This window comes from Lutra lutra, chromosome 12 (genome assembly GCF_902655055.1).
Source record: "Lutra lutra chromosome 12, mLutLut1.2, whole genome shotgun sequence".
Lineage (NCBI taxonomy): Eukaryota > Metazoa > Chordata > Mammalia > Carnivora > Mustelidae > Lutra > Lutra lutra.
The window spans coordinates 424,042-451,481 of NC_062289.1; the positions used below are offsets into that span (position 1 = coordinate 424,042).

A 27,440-nucleotide genomic window follows, 5' to 3' on the forward strand; every position below is an offset into this window, starting at 1 on the left:
CTGAGCATCATGCCCCATTGTGTGAAGACCTACTGAGTGCAAGTAGCAGAGCGATAGCCCAAACTCCTGGAGGGGATTCAGGTTCTTAATGATGCCTGAGTGGCCAGTGAACACCTAGAACCAGCTGTACCTGAAGCTCCGTCCATCGCTTCCCTGACAAGTGAGTATCATAGCACAGTCACCCGAGCAGAGCCGCTGATTCTGTTACCTGCGCTCCAAGGCAGTGCGCACGGCACAGTCTTAACCCAGCCTGTTACCTCGGACTCCGCGAGCGGTCCAGAAAATGGGGGGGGAGGGGCTCGCGCAGTTGATCTATGCTGCAGAAGGTGCACCCCGCCAACAGCATCTTTGAGCAACACCTCAGCCTGTTGCCGAGGTTCACGAACACATGCCGGGTCACCTGCAGCCCAGAGTCCGCTGCCGACAGGAGGTGCTATACGGGCCATCTCAGAGGAGGTGGTGAGACCACCCCCACGGGCAGCGTGACCAAGGCTCGCACCCAGACATCTCTGGGCGCCGTACCAGCTCCTCCTGGAGCTGCGTGAACGCAAGGGCCCGTGGGTCAGACCCAGACCCAGCGCCAGGGACCAGGTACCATCAGGCTGTGTGGGGGACACGCCGTGTGATGAACCGTTCTCCAGCTTCTCGGATAGGCTCGGAGCTGCCTGGGGTCCTGGGGTATCTCAGATCCAGCACTTGTCACCTGAGAGCGGCCAATGACGGAGACCCTCCGCGTTCTCAACGCCTCGCTACAAGTACCGCAAAGTCAGTCCCACGGGATGGCCTGCAGGACTGAGGCAGGTCGGTTCTCCCAGCGACACCCGCAGCGGCTGGACGCGCAGCGCTCTCGGCCCCCCAGGCCGCGGGAAGGCAGGGCGCCGCCGCTCCTTCCGCAGCGCACCAGGACAAACTTACAAAAAGGAGTTTTATTCAGTGAAAGAGAAATCTGCTCGGTGGGTCAACGCGAGATCGATATACAAAACTTTACATCTGAGTCCCGGGGGAGGACCCCGCGCCCCCCACCGCCCGGCCCCCACTGCGCACTCTGGCTGCCGCCCGCGTCCCGCCTGCCCGATCCGCACCAGGCTGCGCAGGGGGCGGCGACATCTGCGGCACCCCGCCTCCCGGGACACCATCCCTTAGAAAAGTAGACTTTCTGTAGCAAAATCTCTAAAAACACCTATTTCTGCAAAATTATGTGGTTCTGTATGTGGAGCTCCGCAAATACACACGTCTTTCTGGAGAAGAGAGAACATCTGAGGGCCGACGCTGCTGGAGCCCTGCGGGGACGGAGCGCCCGCCCGCCCCGTGCCCCACAGGTCACATGAGGTCGTTGAGTTCTGCCTCAAGCGCCGCGGCCATCTCATCCGCCTCCGAGCTGCTGCCCTCCTCGTCCTCCCCGCTGGACTCCCCACTGGACGCGCTGCCGGCGTCCTCCTCAGGCAGCTTACGCTTGTGGCCCCTGCAAGACAGACGCAGACCGTGAAAGGCTCTCAGCAAGGGCAGGCACGCATGGCACCACAGCACCCACGCCCCCAGCACAGCATCCGCGCCCGGCACACACACACACGCGTCCACCCCACAAGAATGCCCCGGCACCAGTGTCCATGCCCTGGCACACACAGATGTGTGCACCCCACAAGAACACTGTGGCACGCACACCCCCACATGCTTGCACACACGCCGCACAGCACTGTCCTCTGGGGAAGGTCACTGCAAAGTGCTGTCCTAGTTTCACGGCGAGAGCCGGCTGGAGCTGACGGCCAAAGTCAGCCGAGCAACAACAAGAGCAAGGCACTCGCTCTGTTCCCCGTGCCACCGGGCCCCGCAGAGACAACCCCATAGCAAGAGTCCAGCGCACACGAGGGGGTCCCAAGCAGGTGACAGGACAAGGCTGGGACACCATGAGTGCGGCAGGTGTGGCTGAGGCCCGATGCCCAGCCCTCCACCTGAGGAGCCGTGACCTGCCTTCTTGGTAGCACTCTAAGGGCCACCAGACGCGAACCAGGATGCAAAGCACCAGCAGAGAGGCCGGTCTGTCCGAGGAACCGGCCCGCTGCCCGCACACCTGGAAGCCCAGGCGCACCACTGGTGACCACACGGGGCCAGCACACGCTCCACTGCCCCCAGACTCCCTGCTCCCGAGTCCACGTCCACATGAGCTACCCTGATCACAAACTGAAGGGCACGGAAGGTCTGTTTGGCAAAGTCACAAACATGAGGTCGGGGAGACTATCTGCATCGCTAGGACTCATGGGACCGGAGACCGAGAACACAGAAGAAACTTTTCCAAACCGGTGAGACAGTACACCACCCGTGAGAAACACTCCCGAACCTGAAAACAGCACCTGTCAGAGCTCAAGAAGGACAGAAACCCTGAGGACGACTCGGGAAGCAGGACTACAGCGTCCGTGCGAGGGCTCAGGTGGGCGACGGGGAGCGCGGGGGCTTATTAGCATGTGGGGCCGAGGCGTGTGGTGGGAGCCCTGCGTCCGTCCGTAGGACTTGAACCCCCCGTCGGGCCCAGACCAGGCCCAGACCAGGCCTGACGGACACGCAGTCAGGTAACTCAGCAGTGGCTTGCTTCTGGGTTTGCAAGACGTCCCGAGACAAGGTCCGTTACGAGGATTTTACTTTCCAGAGAGAGTGCACGTGCGTGTGCCAGCCAGGGGAAGAGAGAGACACAAGTGACTCCTCGTGCAGCCTGAATCGGGGCTCGACCCCACGGCCCTAAGAGCACAGCCTGAGCCGGAATCAGGAGTCAGTCGCCCAAGCGCCCAAACAGGCTTGCTGAGCAGAGAAGAGGCCGCAGCCACAGCACCACGCAGGCCGACAGCTGACCCGCTGCACGTGCGGGCGGCAAGGGGCTGTCGAGTTACTGCAAAGGGGCGTTTTCAGTGTTCACATGACTGACGACCCCACTAAAACCCGTGTCCCACGGGGCACTGCCCAGGAAGGCGTGCGTGGGCTCGGTGCCCAGACCTTCAGGAACGCGTCTTGGCTGCTGGCACGCGGTGGAGGTTTACCAAATGTGCCAGTGATTTTGAGAAAACCTGGGAAAACGCTGGCTGGACCCCGTCCTCCAGACACCCCGTCCTCCCGGCCCCCAGCCCGGCCTCAGCCTGCAGCCGGAGAGCGCGCTGGGGGACATGAAGGCTTGTCTCCCGTCGCCCCACGATCTACCGTCAGGATGAGCTCCCGGTCCTGGGCTTCCACCCGCCCCCGGGAGTCGTGGCCAGACCGGGAGTTCACCGCACGCTGCGTGGACACACACCGTCACACCGTCTGGGGGGGGTCCTCTGGTTTGCGCAGAGCTGGCCTCAGGAAGTGACAAACGCGACCAGAACAGTCTGTTCCTCACGGAGAGCCCCGGAGAGCCCCGTCCCCACCCAGGTTCCCTTTCATCCCTTTGAGAGCTTGAGGCAAAAAAGCAAAGACAGAGAGTTCCTGCTGCTGGGGACGAAGGCCCTGAGTCCAGGAAAAAGCTGGACCCACTGCTGTGAGGACGCGGATCAGAAACCCCAGGAAACAGCTCAGACGACCCCCCCAGGCAGAGGTGTGCCGGCGGGAGCGGGATAGCAGAGGGAGAGCTCGGGGAAGAGCAGGGACCCCCGGGGTCAGGACGAGGGCAGGCGGAGAAGCTGCAGACGGCTCGGAAAGTTCTCTCGAAACAGCCTCCTTACAATGACGGTAATTTAGGGTAAAATCTTTTGTGAAAACCTTTCTTCTTTTAAAGAAAGATTTTACTCATTTATTGACAGCAAGAGTACACAAGTAGGGGAAGGGGAGAGGAAGCGGGAGAAGCAGGCTCTCCGCAGAGCAGGGAGCCCGAGGCAGGGCTGGAACCCAGGACCCTGGACTGTGACCTGAGCCAAAGGCAGCTGCCTCACCGGCCGAGCCCCAGGTGCCCTGTGAACCTTCCGCCGGCTCTAGAACGTCTGAGGCAGTGGCACCCGGTCGCGCTTGGTTAGTAACGTAGAGCAGGACTGAACTTTACTAATTAAGAATGACCTCGGGACACCGGAGTGGCTCCATTGCGCATCTGACCCCTGATTTTGGTGCAGGTCGTGATCTCAGGGTCATGGGATCGAGCCCCACGTGGGGCTCCATGCTCAGCAGGGGGTCTGCTGGAGGCTCTCCCTCCCCCCAAAAACTCATCTCCAGAATTGGAAACGGGCGGCAGGTGACAGTCAATACGCCCCTCACAGCGCAGGGCTCGTGACACGCTCACAGACGGACCCTGCGGCAAACGGAGAGCCTGGGACACCCGACTCTGGAGTCCAGCGGGAGCGCGACGGCAGCATCGGCACACGCTTCCTCCTCGATGTTCCCGCCTCCGGCACCTCGAGCTCGCTGTCCCTGGCGCGTACAACGGGTCCCGCGACTGCGACAGCCGCACACACGTGGGTGTCTAACGACGACCAGCACTCAGTGTCCACAAACCATGTGCTTTCCACTTGCTGGTTAAAGCAGCTTGGATTTTAGCAGAAAGAAAGGAGCCGCCAAGCTGCCCTCGGCGAGACCACTGCCCGGGCAAACACACCTGTTCCGTGTGCGCGTGTGCGCAGGGGAGGGCCAGGTCGCCTCCTGCAGGGACAGCACGTACGAGGCCGACTGGGCCGCTCCCTTCTCAGACGTGTGCGTGGCCCAAAGCACGTGTGGGCGTGCTGGGTGTCTCCTCACCCGTGAGCGTGGCTGCAGGGAGCCTGCCTTGCGCTGTGAGTGGGCACCCGGGCCATCCGGTCGCCTGACATGTGGGGTTAGACGCCCTCAGCCTACAGGGCGGCCGTCAACTCCCCGCTGTGCGGTCGGCCCGCGTGGGGTGTCACCACGGCTGTGGAAGGCAGCTGGGCCCAGAGCGTGCAGACAGCCAGGGCTCCAGGCTGGAGGCCAGGTCCCCCGTCCCTGTCCGCAGGACCCCTCAGCCGTGCGCGGGAGCTGGGCCACACTCGTGCTCGAGCTGAAGAGCCCACGCTGCTGTGAGGCCAGGCTTGTCCCACATATGGTACAGGGGTCTCCGGGGAAGGGGACCCGTGTGGAGTGGGGGGCATGACCCCAGCCATGTCCCCAGCGACTGTGTCCATGGAGAACCTGTCATGGGGCCTGCTCCAGTGCAAAGCTCGGTGCCACAGTGACACTGAGCAAGGCAAGAAACTGCCAGCCTGTGCGACCAGTTCACGGAAGGACCGAGTGGACATGCACGGCTCCCGCTCGGAGACACAGGCAGGCACCAGAGCAGCACACGTGGGACCCGACCTGGCAGATTCCCACACTCCCGCACCAAGCGCACCAGCTGCCCCGACGTGAGCTCAGGGACGTGGCAGCCTGTGTGGCCGGGTGTGCGGTGCGCCTCCTCAGGTCACGACGTGGAGAGCAAGGACGCTCGCAGCCCGACGGCCCGGCCGGATGGTCTCCAAAAGGCTCGGCCGCTTTCTCAAGACAAACGCCAGTTCGCGTCCCAGGAACCACGGAGGGGAGTTTTCACCAGCAGAAACCAGGGGAACCGCCGCACCCCCAAGACGGCCTGTGGGAAAGTCCCAGCAGGCTGCAGGGGCAGCAGGGGCAGCGAGCGGCCCGGTCTGCAGTCGGCGTGCGGCGTCCGGCCAGCGTGTTTGCAGAGGGAATGTTCTCCGGACCACATCTGTGGCAACTGATTTTGAAAAGCCTGCCGACGGCCAAGACGACATCTGAGCGCCCTCGCAGAAGGAGAAGGAAGAGCACCAGCGTCCCTCCCTCGCTCCACAGCCCAGTCTCCTGAGCGTCCGGCCTGGCGGGCACCATGGTTGGCACGAGTGTGCACTCAGACGCTCACCCCCACCCCATGACCACTGCCCTCGTGCTGCAGCCTCACCATCTGGGGCCAAGAGAGCGGGGTCTTCTCATGTGGCTCCTTCTCCCAAAGGCGTGGGCTGCTGTGGGGGTGCTGGCGTGCCCCACCATCGTGTGTGTACGTGTGGGGGTGACGGAGCAGCCACCGGTCTGCCTCCTACCTCTTGGCCCTCGCCAGGATGGACAGCGGTGGCCAGCCTCTGAGCGCTGCCCGCTGCTCACCCCGAAGCAGCACACACGCAGGCCCGACAGTCGGTCTCTCTCGGACCACCCGACCTGCTCATGCCACAGGCTTGAGGGTGGTGCGGCTCTGACCCCGTTTGTCTCCCCTGCCCGCCGGGACGCCATGGAACGGGCAAGGGCTCCTGGCCTTCTCTCCCGACAGGGGCTGCGGGCGCCTTGCACGGACGCTGCGGCACATGGTCAGGATGGATGGTGGCCAACCCGAGTGTCCCCCGGTCAGACAGAGGGATGGACTCTTCCCTCTGCTTGGGCCCTATCATTCACGTGGTACCTATGTGTGCCACGCGTCCTCACAAGCCGTACACCGCACGTGATTTCACATCTCACACGTGAGCGGGCGGACGGAAACCACACACACTCAGCGCGACACGTGAACTTTCCCGTTCACCGTTTCTTCCGAGATCCGTCGTTCCTCCTGCCTCCGCCAGCCAACGGCCGTCTCCCCGCACTGCTCGCCCTGCAGACAGCACCGCACACGTCGTCTTACACGTCTGCTCCTGCTGTTGGTTCAACGAAGAGAGAAGAGGCGGGAGAGCTCCTGGTGCCGACAACTCCACGGCGCTCTGTGGTCATCCGTCCCCCGTCTCTGCGTGGCTCCCCGGCTCACAGCCAAGCACGTCCTTCAGGATGTCCCGTGAGGCAAGCTGGCTCCTGGCGAATGCTCTCCGCCGCGGGCCGGGGACGTCCCCCTCTTGCCTTCGTTTCTGATGGGGTCTGCCTGCTGCTGGTCTTCTCTCCCACACCCATGCGGGCCCGGTCTCCACAGCAGCTGTCGCGCGTGCCCAGTCCCTGGCCGCCAGCCCGGCTACCACGGCGCGTGCAGGCGGGGGTGTCTGTGCCGACCACCTCCCTCCCTGGAGCTGGAGGAGCTTTCGGGGTGTGTGTGAGAACGCCGTCCGTCCGCCCTGGGGGCTCTTCTGCCCCTGCCCCGCCGTACCCCCTCCCCGGCACCCGCAGCCCCACGCGTCTAAGCGCACAGCCCAGGCCGCTGCGTGCTCTTCTGAGAACGCTCACTTCCCTGCTGCGCTTTGCACCGCTGGCCGCTACTTGCTCTCACTCCACATGGCTCCCGGGGGCCGCGTTCCCAGCAGCTTCTCTGGGAGTGGAAGCCGGCGGCGCGGTTCCCATGCTGTGGAGGCTGGGTTTGGCCTCTCGCCGGCCGGGGGTGGCCACTGTGCACCAAGGGACCATCTGGGCTGTCTGGGTGTGAAGACCCTGTCGAGCCGCTCGGCCACGCAGACTTGGCGAGAGGGGCTGCCGACCAGACACCCGGTGCAAAGCCGGCCCTGCCTTCCCCACGTCCCTCACTTCCGCACCCAGTCCCCGTGAGCGAGAATAAAATACAATCGGACACGCACATCGGCCAACTTCTCTATTACAGGAAGAAACAAGGTCTGCAAACCCAAGTCACCCGCGATGGCTGATGTGGAGCCGCTGCTGTCTGACTCTGCTGCGGTTGGGGGTCAGAGCCGTGGGGCACCCCCAGAAACCCCGAGCTCCCACCACGGCCACATGTACAAAGCTCAGGAGAAGCAGAGGAAGGCAGGTGGGAAGGAGCACCGTGTCCCCAGGTTTGGGGATGACGGAAGCCGGCTCGGACGTCCCACACAGCAAGCAAAGCCTGAGCACAGTCTGGGGGTGCCCAGCTCTCCTGGCCTCGGGACAGGTGTGGACACCGGCGCTTACTGGGGGCTCAGCCCCACATCCGGTCCTACTTATGTCTGGCTGCCCCCACCCCATCACGTTGGAGGATTTCAAGCTTCTCGTCGCCTTGCTGGCACCTTTGGTTTCGATGTTCTGCACAGCACAGGAGAAACTTCCAGCTGGAAGCCGGACTGCCTCTCCCTGAGCAGGCTGACCACTGAGACGCAGGAGACCTCCGGGCCTAAGTCCACACTCTCCACCCGCCTGCAAGGCAGAAGGCCAGCACCCGGTCCACGCCAAAGGCTCTTTCTGACCAGCCTGGAGCCTGTCGTCAGTGGGCACGGCCCCATGGAAACACAGAAACGAAAGAGCACGTGCGCTCTGGGGCTTGGTGGCGCACCCACGGGCCCAAGAGAAGAGGACACTCCTGGTGGGCTCCACCCAGGCCTTTCTGAATCTCAGTGAAAAATACCTCAATTTCGGGCGCCTGGGTGGCTCAGTGGGTTAAGCCTCTGCCTTCGGCTCAGGTCATGATCTCAGGGTCCTGGGATCGAGCCCACATCAGGCTCTGCTCAGCGGGGAGCCTGCTTCCTCCTCTCTCTGCCTGCCTCTCTGCCTGCTTGTGATCTCTGTCAAATAAATAAATAAAATCTTAAAAAAAAAAAAAAAACCTCAATTTCTTTTCCACTCGACAGGGAAAGGTGGTGGCAGCGTCCCGTGTCATGGGCACCAGCCAGCACCTGCACCCCCGGCTCTGCAGACCCCAGAGGTGTCCCTGCAGCGGGACGAAGACACAGCCAGCACCACGACCCAGCAAGGGTTATCAGCACCTCAGGCAGCATTTTAAACAACTAGTTCCTAGAACAACTCGACAGGGCTTCACGCCTGCTCTGGAAAGCTCCGCTGCGTGACAGGCAGGACAGCAAGTGCGCCGTGAGAGACGGCTGACGTCCTCCTGCCCCGCAGCCCGGCACGTCCACGGCCCCTCTTGGAGGGACATTCCCACACGTGGGGCCACGAATCTCTGCGCCTTCTCCCTGTCTGCTGTTGGGACGTCTGGCCCAGTCCTGCTTTGGAACTGGATTGCTCACGTAGACAACTCTTTTGGGCTGTTTATTTACCCACAAAACGTCTTGGGGTCAGACCCGATGGGTTTGTGAGGACTCAGTGGGGAAAGAGAAGAGCCCAGGCACGGGGCGAGCACCCGCATCTGTGTCCTGTGTTGGTCCCGTGCACTGGCTGACCTACGGCGACCCGAGACGGCACCACCGACGCCCCCATTTCAGAAGAGGAAACTGAGGCACGGGAGCTTTGAAGGCAAGCCCACCGTCGTGTGGCTGGGAGGAGGCTCTTGGGACGCGCGTCTGCCGGCTTCTCGCCGTGGGGGTCGACCGTGGCTGGGGCGGTCCTGCTGAACCCCCGCGGGGCGTGAGCAGCCGGGGCTCTGACGGGGGGGCGTGCAAACCGCGCAGCGCACGGGGCAGGGGCGCAGTCCTCCCCGCGGCAGACGGCAGGTGCCACCTCGGACACTGTGCCGGACAGAGCTGGAGCAGCGCCGCCTGCAGCCGAGGGACACGGTGCCCCCGCTCCACTGTCAGGCTGGTGGGAGCGAAGCCAAGGCGGCCTGTCTGGCTGCGCAGCGTGTCTGCCTCCCTCACGCATGGCCCAGGAAGCTTCCGGAACACATGCTGACTCCACCAACACGAGGGAGCAAAGCAACGAAGTGTTGATGCCAGGAAGTGGGGACTGGAGTCTGGAGGCAGTGAGGCCTGTCCCAGCACGCAGCGGGGCCCAGAGGCAGCTCGAGCACGTGGGGACAGTGGCTCTGGCTTTGGTGGGATTGAGCCGAGCCACTGGGGTGGGAAGACTTAGAGGCAAAAAGGAAGGAAACTGAGCCAAGAGCAAATGAGGTGATCAGATCCAAGTGAGACAAAAAGAGGCTTCGGAGAAGGAGAATCAGCAGGCCACCCTCAGCCCAGGAGAGGACGGGGTCAGTGTCAGTGCTGGTGGGAAGGCGGCTGCGGCCCGAGCGTGCTGCCCACGGACGGGGCCACAAACAACAGGGCAGGGCACGCCGGAAAGTGGGCACCGTGCCCCAATGTGCCAGCCATGGCGCCACCTTGCCCTCTGCCCCAGGCTGGCCCTGCGGGGTGTCACCACTAACAGCACCCAGGACGTGCTCCCCTAAGGGGAAGAAACTGGGGTCCGCGAGGAATATACTGAAGCCACAAGACGTGGAGAGAAATTCCTGTCACCGAAAACAACACCTTCTGGAAACGCCCAGCTCTGAGGACTCTGTTCTGACTCCGTTGCACCCACAGCCGTCTCCAGGCCGGGCCCCTCCCCCCGGCCCCTCACCTGGGCCCCCGGCTGCCTGTGGTGGTCCTCTCCCCGCACGGCATGGCCTCCAGCGTGGCCTGGGGCTCCCGGGGTGGGGGCCGCTCCTGCCGCTCCTCCTCTGGCCTCTTCTTCTCACTGTCGCTGTCATCACTGCCCTCTCCTAGGATGTCATCCACCTGGCGGAGGGGGACAGTCAGTGCCGGAACACAGCCACCACCCATCCCAGGGCCCACGGCCCCCACCCAGTCCCAACCGCACGCATACACTCCTGGTGCATGGGCGGCACGTTTGGGTCTTGGGTCGGCAGCCGCCAGGCCCTCAGCCGTGGGGGACTGGGGGGCGCACAGCAGGTTCAGGAGGCTGAGGGAGAGCTGACAAGGCCAGGCTGCCTGTCCTGGGCTCCCAGCACCCTACATGTGACCCTGGTGCAGGTCACGCAGGACCCGGGCACACCCCACATGTGACCCTGGTACAGGTCACGCGGGCCCGGGCACACCCCACATGTGACCCTGGTGCAGGTCACGCGGGCCGGGGCACACCCCACACGTGACCCTGGTACAGGTCACGCGGGCCCGGGCACACCCCACATGTGACCCTGGTGCAGGTCACGCAGGCCGGGGCACACCCCACACGTGACCCTGGTGCAGGTCACGCGGGCCCGGGCACACCCCACATGTGACCCTGGTGCAGGTCACGCAGGCCGGGGCACACCCCACACGTGACCCTGGTGCAGGTCACGCGGGCCCGGGCACACCCCACATGTGACCCTGGTGCAGGTCACGCAGGACCCAGGCACACCCCACGTGTGACCCTGGTGCAGGTCACGCGGGCCTGGGCAATCACTTCTTGGTGGCACAGTTCTGACAGGTTTCTAGCTGGTGCACGAATGAGCTTCGCAGTGAAAAAGGATTCTGTTAAAATGCTTGTGACCGATGAGCCGCACAGAACGACTGCTTTCCAGGAGGCGTTCTGGAGTGTCGGGGGGGGGCGCTGCTGCTGGCGGGGTCCCAGCTGTGTCCGGGGCTTCGCTCTCTTCCATAAGCTGCAAACTGAACCATTCATTCGTGGACATGCCAAGCAAGGGTGATGAGGACTAGTAGTCATGGGCCCTAACATTGGCCCTCACTGCTCCTCTATAGCCGGGGGCAGGTCTGCTTCCAGAGGCCAAGTGCCGGGCCCCCAGGGACTCCAGGTCCCCAGGGAGAGACACCAAGGGGGGGCTCCCGGGGATCTCCCACCAGAACAGCTCGGCTGGGCTGCCTCCTAACACCCGTTCAGTCAGACGGAGCTGTTACATCAGATTTGGGGTGAGGGTCGGCCTTCCACTTTGGTCTGACCTTGGTCTCTCTGCCTTTCTCTCAAATTCACTCTGGTCTTCTATTCTTTTTTTTTTTTTTAAAGATTTTATTTATTTGACAGACAGAGATCACAAGTAGGCAGAGAGGCAGGCGGAGAGAGGGGGAGAAGCAGGCTCCCTGCTGAGCAGAGAGCCCGATGTGGGGCTCGATCCCAGGACCCTGAGATCATGACCTGAGCTGAAGGCGCCGCTCACCCTGGTCCTCTAACACAGACACCAGATAACGACAGAGATCGGGTGGAAAGGAGAAAATAAGGAACGGAGGTTACCCACGGCAACGGGACGGAAACGTCCCGCTAACTGCACTGTGTTCCGGAGCGCCTCTAAGGGCACTTCTGGGACACTGCTGCGTTCTCGAGGAGTGGCGCTCTGCTGGCACGACGGGAACCGCAATCCTTTGTTCTAACCTAGTGTGTGACGGAGAAGCCGGGGGCGTCTCTGTGCCCCACGGTACCCGACAGCCGGCCTGCCTTCCGCAGGGGCATGTGTGCTCAGGGCAGCCAAGGCCAAGGCGGACGCTTGCAGAGCGAAGTCCCAGGCTAGAAGCTCTTCTTCAAGGGCTCCGGAACGCCCCCAAGCGTACGCACGCCTGAGAAGTGCCGTAGCGTTTCAGGATGTTAACAGCAAACGTGTTACTACGTCACTGCGGACATCAACTTACTACAAAAGGCACCAAGTGGAGCGCAGAGGTGACCACACTAACCTGCGCACCGCTGAGTCCCGAGTACCGCACTTCAGGGCGGAAGGCCGCTCTTTCTCCCCAGAAATACACACACAGAACAAGCACGCAAGGATGTCAAACACCCCGTAAGTCAACGGGATTAGGTCTTTAAGACTGCAAGTGGATCGTTACGTGACAAGGTTATCTGATGTATAAACCAGTGAGAGAGAGAGTCACTGGCCTCCGTCCCTCTGTCCTGACACAGCTCCCGGCGACATGGCAGATAGACTCTTGGTGGGCTCTGCACGGGGCGGGGAGCAGAAGCCTGGAGCCCTCGGCCCCAGCCCCATCGTCCAGGGAGGGGAGGGGCCCGGAGATGAAGGCGGAGGCTGGGCCTGGGGCGCTTCCACATCTGGGCAGGGCGGCCCACCCCAACTCCACGGGGGCAGCAGCTCCCCGGAGTGGGACCCCAGGTGGCTCTCCGTCCGGTGGTTCATCTGTCTGTCACGCTCTTTCTTACGTAACAAGCCGGTAGAGGTAAGTATGTGTGCAGAAGCCCTGGCGAAGCGTGGGACCCCAGGAGCGGGTGGTGGGAACCCTGATTCACAGCTGGTCAGTCACCTGTAGGGGTGACAAGCCAGGACCCCCGCCCCGTGACTGGTATCAGACAAGGGGGAGTGTGTGGGGGCAGGTGGCGTCAGAGCTGCTTGCTGGGACCCCCGCACACGTGGGTGAGCACAGACGAATCTGAACGGCCTCCTGTCGATCCATGTCTCAAGATGAGAGCCACGGGTGTGTGGGCCCTGTTTCCCCTGGCCACAGGCCGCAGCCGAGGACAGAGCCGTCTGTGGGGAGCCTGAGCGAGCACACAGCGGCTTCCAGGCATTGTCAAGGGGAGAAAGGCCATCAGATGTATTTAACTCACAAAAACCCACTGGGCAGTGCCCCGAGGCGGCTCCCGGCAAGGCTGGCCAGCAGCAGCCCCTCCCTACAAAGGCGAAGGGCATGTCCCCCCCAACCCCCTGCACACTCGGGGACTGGGCTGCCCGCTCCTCACCTCCCCGGCCTCACGCCCCCAAAGCACCCCTGGGCTTCTCTGCACGGACTGTGAGGGCTCGGACAGGAAAGGTGAGGTCCCAGCGCAGCGAAGCTTCAACCCAAGACCAGGTCCGTCACCGCCACGCTGACCCCAGTGAGGGCGTGGAAAGAGCAGGGCGGCAGCCACGTCAACACGGCAACCATCGTCACGTCACTGCGCCGTCCTCAAACGACACGTGGGTTTCGCTCCTAAGCTGAGAGCATGTGCCAGCAAGCACGGGGTTAATTCTAAGAGCTAGCGCACTCGCACTCGCACTCGCCCTTCACCGCTGTGCCCGCTCTAGGCTGATGAGCAAACCTCCTGTCAGGATATCCTGTTGAATTTCCTCTCAAGACACTTCAGGCCTTTAACTCTGCATCGTACCTTTCCAAGAGGAAAACGAATCTAAAAGATCAGGTCTTGGAAAGACAATCACAGCCTCCCGGAGACCGCGAGGTGCCCCGCGGGCGTCAGCACCGTCCCCAAGCAGGAGCCCGTCGCCCCTCGCGTCTGCGGATGGCAAACCCGCGTGCGCGTCCGTCCTGCCGACTGTCGGCGAGACGCAAACGTTCTGCACCACCGAGGCTCGCGCGTACGGAGGAGCTGTCCCAAGTGACGCTTCCAGCTGCTCGGGCTCCTGCTCGACGCGGGCAAAAGGGTCTGTTTCAGAGCGAAGACATCGTTCCAGGCCTCTCCTTTACACAAGGGGAACTGGGCTCTTCGAAGACCAGTAATGTGTAATGAGCTATTTTGTAAACACTACTTGAACGATGCTGGGTAAAAACTTTAGAATCTTAAGGAAAAACCTAAAAGCCGAATATGTGAAGAGAAAAAATTCGCTTTTTACTGAATTAACGACGGAAGTCTGTCAGGCCCACACGGATCCCATCGCAGGCCCTGGAAAGCGTTCCCATCACCTCGTGTGGAAGACGCAGGACCGGGGGGATCCCGGACTCCTCACGGCCTCTGCCTGCGCAGACATAAGGCCGGCAAGCGGGGCCAGGTGGAGAGAGAACAGAAACGTGCCCCAGGCTGGAAACGCAAACTTCCCGGTCACTCCCTGTACCAGGCGACCTTCTCTCTCGATAGAACTGAAACGCGCTCAGACCTGTTAATGACTCCTTTCCCCAAGGACACAGAAAAGGGACAGAGGCGGTGCCGCCCCAGGCCGCGTGGGCCCGCGCACTCGAAGCAGACAAGGCCGAGGCGACACCTGGCGTTCCCTCCAGCTTCAGGCCAGCAGTGCTCGTCACAACTCCTTCGGCCACGGCCTCCTGGACGGACTGGCCCGGGAGAGCCTGCAGGACAGGCCCCCTAGATCACGAGAAATAAATTAGGACCTGTGTCCCCGTTTCACTTTCCAACTAAAAAAATGCTGTTTTCACGTATTATCTTCAATCTCTAGTGTCTTCTCTGAAAGCTGGTGTCTGTTAACTACCCAAGCTGTCCGGAACGTTCATGACGTGGCTCGCAGAGCTTCCTAACGTGCGGCCCAGCACCGAGCTGAGACACAAGAGGCTCACGGCCGCGGTCTGCTGAACTCGGGGAGCCTGCTGACCCACATAAAGCCCTGAACGGCACAAGTGAATCTGCGGGTCCACGAGCTCCTGCTCCAAACAGAGGCGTGTGAACAGAAGGGTCACTTGGCAAAGTCACGGTAATGTCCCTGCCCGATGTCCCTGCCAGACTCCAGCCTGAGGAAGAAAGCCCAGTGGGCGTGACCGCGAGGCCGCACACGCGTCAATGAGACAGCACGGGAGGTCCGACGCCGCGAGGGCTGAGGACACAAAGGAGACGTTCCAGCTGTCAGACAAACAAGCAGTAAAGCTCTGCGGGCACGTCTGCTCCTAGTGTGCCCACGACACCTAGAATGAGACCTGCGCGGTCTAGCCTCAAACAACTCTCCGCACGGTCTCCGGCCGTCTCTTCTGTGCACGTGTCTGCCCATGAACACCGAGTCCTGCCATGCGCCCGGTCCCTGCGCCCCTGCCCGGGAGACACGCCCCCTGAACACGCACGAGGACTCCCGGCGCTCCGCAGGGCCCTCGTCAAACACAAGCCTTCTGCACGCGGCCTGCTGTGGTCCTGGAGAGAAGGGAGCCACGCGGAGACACAGAGCGTGGACGACACTCTGCTTTATGAAATTCTACGACTGGCCAGACTGGTCTGTAGCATCAGAAACCAGTGACTTGATGGCTTTAACCAAGTTCCTGGGGTCCAAGCATCTGCCCCATGCCCCCGTCCTCCCCAGCTGTGGAGTTCCAATGGCGCACACAGAAGGCTCTGCTGCTGACCGGACGCACCTGTGGCTCTGACCACGGACCCCCATCTGTCTGCCGGCTCGTCTCCAGGGGGTCTCCGCGGCCCTGTTCGCGGGCTCTCCCTTCTTTGCCTCCACTGGGTCGGGCGTGGTGGGCGACCGTCAGGGACCCCGCGGAGCGTGTGTCTTTCTCGGTTCTGAAATCCCCGCTGCCCACTCGTCATTGCGTGTGCGTTCCCCGGAGGCTCTGCGCCTCTGCCCGGGGAGCCCAGCCCCCGAGCGGCTCTGAACGTGCTGGTCTCCTAACCCCGATGTCTGGGCTGGCCGGGGGTGGGCGTCTGCCGCTACAGGACAGCTTCTCCAAGCCTCTGGGGAGCACGGGTCTGTGTTTGCAGGTGACTAGCCTGGTGAGGGCCTTGCCTTCCGCGGACAGCGACGTGGATTTTATGCCTCTGTAATGCTGTCTGTCCCACGTCTGCTCTCGGAGGCAAGCCTGGGGTCCACCTCTCCCCAGAACTGGGGTGCTCCTTTCCGCTCTGTGGTGTGGCTGGGGCCCCCCAGGGGCCACAGAGGCAGAGGAAGGAGCCTCCATACTCTCTGGGCCACAGACTGCTGTCCCCAGACCCTCTGTGTTTTGGGTGCCTGTCCCAGAGCAGAGCTGGGAGGGGCCCCACCTGCCAGTGAGGGCAAGAGCTGGGGAAACAGGAAGAACGCCCCGCTCGCCCCGCCGCACCCATGCTTTCAGGAACCGTCTGCTCTTTCTTCCGAAGTTGTAACTTTTTTTCTTCCTTAAAGAAAGCTCTTGGTCCAACACGGGGCTCAGGCTCCTGATCCTGGTCGAGAACTGCACGTCCGACGTGCAGAGAGGGGCGCTCCCTTCTCTGTTCCATGGACTTCAGCTGCAGGGACCGGGAGGCTGGGAGGCCGTGCTGGGGGTCAGTGACGGGCCGGCCTTCCTCCCGCTGGGACGCTTCCAACTGTGCTTCCCGAGTGGGCGGCATCGTGCGCCAGCCCTTCTGATCTCTCGTGGCCAGCGCTTCCCTACCGATCTGACTCAAGGCACATCTTCTGTCCCGATGGGACTGCAGATTTTCCACTGTCAGAACAGACTTGTGCATTTTAACTTGAAGGGTGGACCTTTCTTTTATTTTAGAGACACGACCCACACATCCCAGCACAAAACCTGCTCATCAGCCTCTGGCCACGCACAGCGAGAGCTCCACACATCTCGTGTGTTTGCCTCAAGCGGGAACACACATGCGCAAACCCGACCCGTGAGAGCACCGCACTACGGCGGGACACGCAGCCTCCGGGAGGTGACACCTTGTGAAAACTCACACACAGCGTCCGATGCCCACTAACCCCAAGAATCATCACTTGGGCAAAACGTTATGAACATGTCATGAGCAGAACAACCCTGACCCCGGAACACTCAGACAACACCCCGGCCACACCTGCAGGCACCCCCACCCGCCCAAAGCTGGGGCCCGTGGTAGCTTCTCAAATAAACGTGCTTCATCTCAACATCTTGAAGCCAGTAGAGAATGAGCCCGTTTTATTCCGAATATACCTGCAAAACAGCATTTGCTCCGGGTGGGGCACACCTGCCGCAGGGATGGGAAAGCCACTCTGACGGTTTCTCCGACGCACGCGTCCCACACTGAGTGCGGCTTCAAAGCAAAAGGGAGAAGGACGTGTGCACGGCACGAGGCCAAAACCACAGCCGGCGGCTCCCCAGTGTCGTGCGAACCTCCGAGAGCCGGCCAGGGAGCGGAACCGTGTGCGGGGACAGACGCCAGAGCACGTGCATTTTGTGGACACTCAGGTCAGCTCTCAGGGGACCACCTTTCAGTCCCCCGACAGGGCACGCCCATGCCGGCGGCCCCACATCCTCTCAGGAAGGCGTCCCTGCGCACAAGCAGCGACGGAGGCGTGAGCTCAGGCCGCTCACCACCGCCGCTTCCTCAGCAGCAGCAAACCTACAAGCTCGGTGAAACCAGAGCGCCCAGGCCACACAGGAAGGCTCACCGTCCCATGCGTGACAGAACCCGCCGCCGTGCTGGAAGGAAGCTGCTGCCCACGGGGGAACACTGGTGCCCGGGCCCCAGCACATGGTGATTGCGGCCCCGGGGTCTTGGCAGAAGGCTCTTTGTGCGAGCCCCAGCACACACGAAGTGCGACCACCTGGCACCAGCACAACTACCAACAGAAATCCTCACACCAGACACATGCGGACCATAGTCGGTCCCTCGCCCACGGGGCAGGCTGCAGAAGCCCCGCAGGTGCCTGAAGCCTTTATGAACACAGCGAGGACGGAGCTGGACTGACACGGAGACTTCCCAGTGCCCCGCGGTAAAACAGAACATCACAGCGACACACCGCTGCGAAGACGTGTGTAAGCGCGGACTCTCCGGGAGCGTCGCGCCATCTCTCACCGCACCTGCCCTTCCTCCTCTGATGGAGACATGAGGGGGCGAAGGCCGTGGGCACGTGATGTGCTGTCAGGGCACTACTGGCCGTCTGATCACATGTCCAGAGGATGGCCCCCAGCCTCCCGAGCACAGCTGGCCACAGTACCCAGGACACGCCTCAAGTCCCTTCTAGGGACTTGAGCTGAGCTGCGTTTACAGCGAGCTCTGGCAGCAGGACAAAGGAGGGACAGAATCGAAGGGGACTGTGGCTGCTGGGGGCTGGGAGAGGTGACCGGTCCCAAACACAGGGCCCCTGACAGACACGCTGTGGAGCACCCATCAGCGCGAGCTGCAGCCTGTATGAACAGCCCTCTCCAAAGGGTTCGACAAACACGACAGGCACGGGTCACTGCACAGGTGAGCATGGGAGCATCAGGACAGGGCACAGGTGAGCAAAGGTGAGCACGAGGAGATGGGAACAGGGCACAGATGAGCACAGCAAGCCTGAAGCCAGGGCACAGATGGGCACAGGTGAGCACGGAGGGCATGAGGACAGGGCACAGGTGGTGTGGGGATCTCCTGACAGGAGACAGGTGAGTAAGCTCAGAGTTCTCAATCCTATTTCCGAGGACCCTCCACTCACTGAGCGGAGTAAGACAACTATCTGGCATGTGTGGATTATGCCAGGGTCCTGCGGTAGATCTCACAGTTCCCAGAACCCAAGTGTACTGAAAAACAGATGTTTTTGGCAAACAGACCACTGAAGGAACTCATACAAAAGACCATCTGTTATTCAATCGAATGTTCTTGATAAATCCAAGAACCATTACACGAATACCAAACCACCTACATAAGGTCCCCAATGTGTATAAGTTTATACACACACAAGGACAACTCTAAAAAAGCAATCCACCCTGAATTATCTCAAAAGAACACGGGCCACTAGAAAACAAAACCAGTCCAGCACGTTGCTGGCAGAAATGACCCCTTTCTCTCGCAACTCACTCATTTTCAGGAAGCTTCCTGGGATTCTCTCCAGAGGTTTCGGAATTTCCTACATGCCTCACCCTCCCTTCCAACCTTCCTTCTACTCTAATGGAAGACCTCGGGGTCGCTGCCTTGCAGAATGGGGTGCACTCTGAAACCCACCTGGGAAGCAGGACTGGCACACGTCTCCTCATCTTACAATGTCTGTTCTCTCCTCCCAGCCCGGACTGTGAGTGGCGCAGCACAGGGACTCAGCCAGGCGGACGCAGGACTGTGAGCCCCACGTATTCAAGCTCACAGAGCAGGGACCCGAGACAGCGTCCGCTGAGACAGTGCGCCTCTTTCCAGCAGCGCTCCGCGAGGCCCACGGGTGTCTCCTGCTACCTGAACGCCACTTTAAGACCCTCTCTGGGCATGGAGACATTCAGAAAGGACACAGGTGGTGACGGCATCTTCTGACACCTGGGTGTCCCTCCCATCAGCGGCACACTCTGTCCAGGATGTCCCCATGTGACCTTGCAGGATGCTGCTCGGAGGCCACCCGTGGCCACTGCGTCACCAGCTGACCGCATCCAGCAGCCAGGCGTACAGGGACCGCCTCTCCAGTCTCAGCTGCCTGCTCGTCTCCCAGGGACCTTTTCTGCTCTGGACAGAGCTGCAGACAAGAGGGAACCTGTTGGACCTGGGCCTGGCCGTGCACATTTGCTTCCCTGCTTCTCCACTACCAGTTTCCAAACCCTGCAGTCCGTCCCGCCGTGCTTCCCAAGAATCGGGGATCCGGGAAGGGGAATGGGGTGGAGGGTCGACTCTGGCCACCACCTGCCCGGGCACCCAGTGTCCGTGCCCAAACACAGTTGCGGTCTCCCCGGCAGGGCGCGTGGGACCTGGATCTCTGGTCTCATCGCGTTTACAGCGTAGCCCGACACCTGCCAGGTCCAAAGCCCGAGACGGCTTGCGCCTCCCACACGCCCAGTTGCTGAGGGGCCAGACCGTTCCTTCTCGGAGTGACAGGTCGCCCTGAACACTTATTCCACGGCAAGATCACAAACCTCTCCAACACGAAACCGGCGCTGCCACTGCCGACCCCATTCAATGCCAGTGTGTGTCTATGGGACGGCTGTGGGGCCAGGGAGGCGGAGGCCAGCGGGCCCCTCCCCCAGCTCCCTGTGGGGTCAGCAACTCCCTTAGAGATACAGGAGCACGGAGAAAATTTGTTTGGAGAAAACATTTTATGAAACAAAGAACAGCACGTCCACCGGCTAACGTTCAAAAAACGGGAGCGCGGAACTTCGCACATCTGCAAGTAGGGTCCAGCCGTTGCCAGGTAAGCCACCCTCTGCCCACGATAATCTGAGCTGCTGGGGAGACTCTGCGCTGACGGGAACCACGGACATTTTCCTGCTGCTGCTGAAGATAAACTAAAACGCGTCCTGCTACGTTCAGGTCTTCCCGGAGTGTGGTGTGGTGCTGGGGCAGAAAGGCCACCGAGCGCCGGCCGGCACCCGGCTTCCGTCCCCAGCAGAGCCCAGCAGGGGTGCCAACAAGGGGCCATGTTCCCTCGGATGCATGATACGGTTTTCTGCACAGAGGCTGCACGACCGCCTACAAACGGAGACCCCCAGAGGCAGGCAGGACCCTCCTCTCGAGGGCACTGGCCCAGGGCAGGGCGTGAGGGCCACAGGGCCTGGGGCCGGTGGACTCAGGATCGGCTGACGTGAGAGTTCCAGGCCTCTCTGAAGATGACCCAGGAGACAGACAACAGACTGACCTACAAAATTACCTGCAGCTCAGTGCCGTGAGGTTCGGAAAGAAAACCGCCGCTGTATTTAGTCTCTAATTCAAAAGGCCGTCAAGGCCCTGTTATCCTTACTCCCACAATTAACCCTTTGACAAAACAGAAACCCCACCGATGGGGCCTATCTTCAGGGCGCAGGGCTGAGATCCTGCAAGGGACTGCTGGCTGTGCCCGGGGCAGGAGGTCAGAGGGTGTCTCGCGGGGCAGTGCAGGCCACCAGTGGCCCCGGCCCCACCAGCCCGAGGCCGGGCCCTCGCCAGCATTGCCGATGCCCTGACACGTCACTCAAGGCCACTGCGCGTGTCTCGGTGGAAGCGTCCCTGGGAAACCAAGGGTGGTGGTGAGCACGGTGCGCCCTGCCCCTGGCGCCCTGGCGCCCGCGGGCCTCACCTCTTTGTCCATACTCTCTAAGTCCTCCTTACACAGCGTGTACAGTGGCATTGTCTCTGACATGCTGGGCTGTCGCTTCCGTCCACTGGGGCCGGGCTGCTCTCCGGGTCGGCGGTCGGGCAGCTCCTGAGCAAGCGTCTGCCGCGGCGGCTGAACCACTCTGAAATGAATGTCACAGGTCCCACGTGAGGAAGGTCACTTGGAAGGACTCCTGACTCTCGGAGCAGGTGCACACGCACACGCACACGCACACACAGCATTCTGGCTACGACAACCACCGTGTCTCTGCACAGCACCTGCTCGGGCATTCTCTGAGCGCCGCCTCCTGCTGGAAGCGAACGCCCGCCTCCTTCCGCCAACTGGCCCGGCTCGACCGGCCTCCCCCGTCTTCGCACAGAGGGCGGAACGGGAAGAGCTATCGAACCGCGGCCTAGAAAGCAGCAGGAAGCGTTCCTTATCAAGTACCGTCAAGCAGGCCGCAGGGCTTCTAAGAGGACAAAGCCGAGAGACCGTCTCCCCGTGGTCCGCGGAGCAGGAGGACGTGCGGCAGAAGCAGGTGACGGGCTGAGGTCAGCCGTCCGCTGGAGGGCACGGCTCTGCTCAACGGTCAGATACGAACACAAAACCCAGCAGCGTTTGGGCGATGCTCTTCCCCGGGCCCGTCCCAGGCTGGGCACAGGGAGCTTGTCCCAGCGCCTCCCGCAGGCGTGCAGGCCTCCATGTCAGACCTGACGCACGCGCTCTCGAGCGTCACTGCCTCGATGGGGAGTGGCCCGTGCGCGCCCGGTGGGTCCGGCACGAGTGGCTATTTCAAGTGGCTGCTCACGGGGCTCAGAGCCTGCACGAGGAGCCTCGGGCCCCACGGTCACTGCCAGCCACACGCTCCCTCCCGGAGATCCTGATGCAGGGAAACCCCACGAATGCGAGCTCCGTCCACACCCGCAAGCGAAGAGAAGCAGCTGGGGAGGCAGCTGGCGTCCTCTAGCAGACGCGGGACTTCCCCCCGCGAACACGGAGCGCCACCCTCCGCGCCCCCAGGTGTGGGGACACGCGCCGCCTCGCCAGCACTGCCCACGTGACAGCATCTACACAGCTCTCCGCCGGCACAGCTGGACACCACCACACGCACTGGCCGGCGGACCCAACACAGGAAAACAGCAGAGTGTCTGAAAAACAAGTACGTTGGGGTCTCCCCTTCAGAACAACGATTTCAGTTGACCGAAACCTGAGATGTGCCGACAGGTCAGGGCATGTGGGCCGGCCAGGCCGCTTCTGCAGGCTCCGGCACTCCCGGGCGCTGGCCCCCGACTCTCCCTTTACCAACGACAGGCCACACCGGGGGTGGGGTCTCCACCGAAGGGCAGCTCCCAGCCGGTGGGCACAGACAGCCAGGAAGCGCTGTCCTTGGCCAGAAAGCCCCAAACACGCAAACAAGCCACTCTTCTTACGCATCTCGTCCGCTGGGAACAGCTGTTTCACTACTAACGCGATCCAGTGTTCACACGTGATGGCTCACGGCTGCTCGGAAATGTGCGCGCGTCTCCCAGTAGCTCCGTTCCTCTGTCTGACAAGGTCAGCTCTGGGGGACGGAGGCCCAGGACAAAGAGCTCCGTGTTCCCGACACCAGGCTGCTTGCACAGCTCCCCCCAGACGGCACCACAGACACAAGAGAAAATGAAACGCAAAGGGATTCTGTGTCTATTCTGAATTGCAAGCTGACCTCCAGTCCCAGGCAGGCAGGTGGGGCCTCTGTCACCCTCTGGGAGACCAACCTGAGACCCGGGCCTCCAGGGGACCAGAGGACAGACCGTGGAGGAGGGCTGGGAGCCAGCAACGTGAAATACCAACGGGCGGACAGGAAGCCCCTAGAGCAGGCTGCTCGCTGCAGGAGGCTCAGGGAGAGGCCACCACGCAGGACAGGGACTCCTGGGGCAGGCCCTGCTCCACCGCGGGCCACCACCAGCAGTTGTGGCTCCCGCCAGGAGTCTCCAGGAAGGCTGAGTGGGGAGCCAGGACCTTTCCTCCTGTCCAGCCTGAGATGAGCGCCCCACAACCGTGCAGCGTCCCTGGAGACCATGGCCGGCAGAGCCTGCACAAGCACCTCTCCCTGCAGTGACAAGGCCCCCACCCGGGCTGGGAGGTGTCAGACTCAGACGTTCACCTCCACCCAGCGGTAACCACGGGGACCGCGGGGGGCAGCCGGAGCCCCCACGGCCTGGCGGCAGCAGTCACCCTCATGCGGGTGCCAACAGCGGCCAGCACAGACCGGGACTTCTCCCCGCCGGGCACAGGGGAGGCAGCCCGTCCACCCGTGCCGCGGGCGCAGCGCCAGGCAGAGGCGGCCAAGCTCTAGGTCTGGAAAAGGTCCCGACACTCACGACGTGACGTAAAGCCGTCCTGGCTGCCATCGAAATCACTCGTCCTACCAAGAACCAGGAAGGTCTCCAGCGGAACGAACGTCCACTCGGAGACAGCAGAGGTGCTAGAACTACCCGACGCAGACGTCAGGGCGTCGCAGTGAAAAGGCTTCCACGAGAACGACAGGCACACGCAAGGAGCGTGAGGAAAAGCGAGCAGCTTGGGAGCGGGAGACACGGTAGCAGCTGCAGTTTCTTAACGCAGGGGACGGGATCAACTTTGTAAGGAAGGAGACAGAAATGGCAAAATCAGTAAACCTGAAGAGCCGTACGACAGGGAGGAGAGAGACTGATCAGAACAGGCGAGAAGACGACGAGATCCAGTCCTTGCATCCCGGAGGCGGGGAGGAGGAGAAACACGGCGGAGGTGGAAACGGTCTCAAAGAACAGGGGATGGAAATGTCCCGAATTGGGCGAAAGACATTAAACTTTCCAATTCAAAACGCTGAGCAAATCCAAAAAGGATAAAGCCTGAATCCACATTAGGACACATCCTCATCAAACTCATTACTCAAAACAAGGAAAAAATCTTGAAAACAGCAAGAGAAACAGAATTCAAATGACAGGCCAAAGGAAAAAACCACGTGACCCTATCGCTACAGATAAAGCACCTGAAAAATTTCACGCCCGTTCAGGATAAAAACTCACGGAAATCTGGGAAGAGGGGCGAGCCCCCCCCACTTGGTAAACAGCAGCTGCAGAAAACCTAGAGCCAGAAACGGAACATTTTCACCTGAAGATCAAGAAAAGACGAGAATGTCTGCAGACGAAGGGAATAGTGGGAATGCAGACGTGACCCGCACAGGCGCACCCCGACACCGGACACCGGCACCAAAGCCAAGGACAGAGGACGTGCAAGAGTGAAACCGACCCGCCACCGAAAGTCTCATTCCCCGTGCAAAACCCCAGATGGGTCACGTTCTTAAATACAAGACGTGAGAGCCATGAAACGTCTGAGTAAGACGTAGGAGGAAACCTTTAGGATCTAGGACCCCAGAGGGAGTTCACAGACTTGAGAGCAAGTGTGTCCTTCGTGGAAAGAAAATGAATCCACGGAACCTGATTCACCGAAATGAGCCACTTCTGCTTCACCCGGCTCGGTGAAGATGATGAAAAGCTACAGAGAAGAAACGCCTTCCAGCCACACCGTCCGCGGACGAGCAGTACCTGGAGCACAGAAGCAGGACGCGCCCTCCGCAGCCCCGTGACCGCCCCGTGGGCCAACGGGCGAAGACAGACAGACAGACAGACAGAGCAGGACGTGAGGGCCCGCGTGCCCGTCAGTGGGACCGTCAAGAACGCAGTCAACCCCAAACATGGTGGGGTGTGGAGAGGGGGCCGCGCTGCTTCTGCAGGGAGTGAGGGAAGGTGCTGCCCCTCTGGAGGGAACCACGCACACGCCCGGCACACGGCCCCCGGCTTCGGTCCCGCAGAAACGGACGCAGACACAAAGGCTAGGAGCAGCCCTCCATGGGGGGCCCACCTCCCGAGGGGACCCCTTGGCTGTGGGAGGAGAGAATGAGTGAGCACACGTGAGTAGTGTGGCGATGGTGGCTAGCCCGGGGCCGACCGGGGGCCGCAGATGTGCGAGAGCCTGTGTGTGTGGCGCTGCTAGACCGACCGAAGGACTGGGGGGCGGGTTAGCAGTCTCGAGGTTATGGAGGTGGCGGAGGGGGGCAGGCGTCGGGGGCCCTGGGCGTGGCAGCGGCGAGACTGGGCTGCAGGTGTGCATGGGGTGAACCAGGGAAGGGCACCCGGGGTCGCTCTCTTTGTACCCCTGCCTGTGGGTCCACAGTGACCTCAAAACAAAACGTTTTTTTCTTTTAAAAGATTTTACTCACTTATTTGACAGAGACCACAAGCAGGCAGAGAGGCAGGCAGCAGAGAGAGAGAGAGGGGAGGAAGCAGGCTCCCCGCTGAGCAGAGAGCCCGATGTGGGGCTCGATCCCAGGACCCTGCGATCACGACCTGAGCCAAAGGCAGAGGCTTAACCCACTGAGCCACCCGGGCACCCCTCAAAACAAAACATTTAACAAAAGCAACAACAAAAAAACCCACAAACGTTTACCACTAAGAGCACATCATCACAATGGGTTAAAAAAAGAGGAATTCAGAATTCTGGACGCCGTCCTTGCAGGGGAGTAAGTCCAGACAGACCGCGTGGAGAGCCCCTGGCTGCTCTAACCCTGCCCCACCCCCGGACTAGGGTGCTCACCTTCCCCTACAGGCACACCCTGGGGTCCCTGCCAGGGGAGGCCCCTCGAGCCAGCCGCTGGAGGGGAGGACGGAACCTGGCATCATGCCAGCAACAGCAGGGGCGCCCCAAGGAGCTCTGACCTCGAGTCTCCAGGTGAGCCAGCAGCCTAGAGCCCAAACCATCAAGGCAAGGCGGACACTCACAGTTCCCCAGGCTCCTGTGCTCAGACAAGCGCACAGAGCAGCATCTCTGCCCACAGGCCCAAGAGCCATGTCACAATGGGGTCTGCACAGGGTTCCAGGTTCAGAATGGGGCTGAGCCACCACTCCTGGGGCTCTCCTTCCCACAGCCCTCGCTCGACACACAGGGACAGGGCGGCCTCAGGCAGGAGGGGCACCAGAGCCTCGATGGGGGGCTGGTGCAGGCTCATAGCCCATGATTCCAGGGACGTGGCTGTGTACACTGGCACCTGTGAGGGCAGACAGAGCAAACGGAGATGCCCTGGGTCGCTGTGTGTGGACAGGGGACTAAGGACACAGGCATGTGCGGGCACGGTGTGAAATCAAATGAACAGGGAGCTCTAGCCCTTCCTCTCTGCCGCAGCCATGAGCCGCATGGGGACGCTCCCTGTACAGAGCACCTGTGAGAGCGTGACCCGGGCCCTGCCTGGCCCTCCGGCCTCTGGGCCTGGACGGCGGCCACGCCTCCCGCGGCACTGGGGCACTGTGTTCGCTAGTTTTACAACGCAGAGCGCTCTGTCCGCTAGAAGGAGAGAGGCGTGGGCTGCCCCCCGCACGCGACTCATGTGCCCTCCCCGACGGGGGCAGATGCGGGGCGGCGGTAACCCGTGACTCATGTGGTGCCAATCACCCTCCCGAGCTCCAGAGAGAGGAGAATCGCGTCAGGCGGCCTGCAGCCAACTAACGCACGGTGTGCGCTTTCCTCAGGGAAGACGGGGCCGCGGGTTTGTCGTCCTGCGCCGTCCCACCCGCGGGCCGCGGCTCCCGCTCCCACACAGCTCACAAGGGGCGCTAGCGGCTGCGGGACCACTGCGGCCCTGTGGAAGGAGGCGGCCCCCGGCCGGAGCGGGGTCCAGCTGGCCGTCTGCATGCGTTTCCGGCCACCACTTGATCACTCCTCCCGCACCGGACGTCCTGGCTGACCGCCGCTTACTCTGAGCCTGCGACCCCAGCCGTGTCTGAGCCCCAGCTCTAACCTCTCCCGACGTTGTTCTCTATGCTCAAGGATTAACTCAAAAGGTTCCTGATCTAATTCCCGGTAGCGTGAAAGGCAGATTCTAAAAACCAGAAACCGCTCACGTGAGCATCGGTACAGCCCTGACGACGTGACGGCTCCGGGTGACACCAGCGCACTGAAGGCTGCAGCCAGCACTGGGCCTGTGACCCGCTGCTGACGCATACCTTCCCGGATGCGGAGCGCACGCCCCGCACGAGACCACCCGCGGACAGAAGGCGAACACGGCGTCCCAACGGCAGCGCAGCACCTCCTCGAGGAGGGAGCTCTGGATCCTTGTGACACAACCCCTCCACCCCGCCCCCGTGCCCCCGTCCCCCGTGCGACTGTCGTAAAGTGCGATACGGCTTCGCTCTCAGCGCTGGCGTCTGGGTCAGTCTGGGCGAGGAGCACGGCAGGGTGTCAACTCGAGTGGATGAGGAGAGACACCAAGGGACGGCTGTCGCAGCGGGAGATGCTCTCACCTCTGCGGCTGGGCCATGGGTCCCGGTGTCGGCAGAGTCCCCTGCGGCCCCCTCCCCCGTCCCACAGCCTGTGCTCCTCCTCAGTCTGACCTGGGACCGCCATCCATTTGCTC

At 61.9% G+C, this 27,440-nt stretch overlaps 1 protein-coding gene and 1 long non-coding RNA gene across 3 annotated transcripts in view; both read right to left on the reverse strand.

The window, feature by feature from the left end:
- Positions 1-911: 911 nt before the first annotated feature.
- The window catches only part of CTDP1 (CTD phosphatase subunit 1), a 55,130-nt gene continuing 28,601 nt past the window's right edge, over positions 912-27,440 (reverse strand). For both annotated transcript variants that reach the window (XM_047698388.1, XM_047698389.1), the window contains exons 11-13: positions 20,996-21,155; positions 10,075-10,232; positions 912-1,462 (exon numbers count right to left, since the gene is read on the reverse strand). In XM_047698388.1, the coding sequence (XP_047554344.1) occupies positions 1,321-1,462; positions 10,075-10,232; positions 20,996-21,155 (460 nt within the window). In that variant the 3' untranslated portion in view covers positions 912-1,320. The remainder of the gene's footprint in view (positions 1,463-10,074; positions 10,233-20,995; positions 21,156-27,440) is intronic.
- Positions 7,972-10,065, reverse strand: LOC125082604 (uncharacterized). The gene is made up of 2 exons (XR_007122023.1): positions 8,388-10,065; positions 7,972-8,188 (listed from the first exon to the last, which is right to left on the reverse strand). It is a non-coding gene; the product is annotated as an uncharacterized LOC125082604 (long non-coding RNA).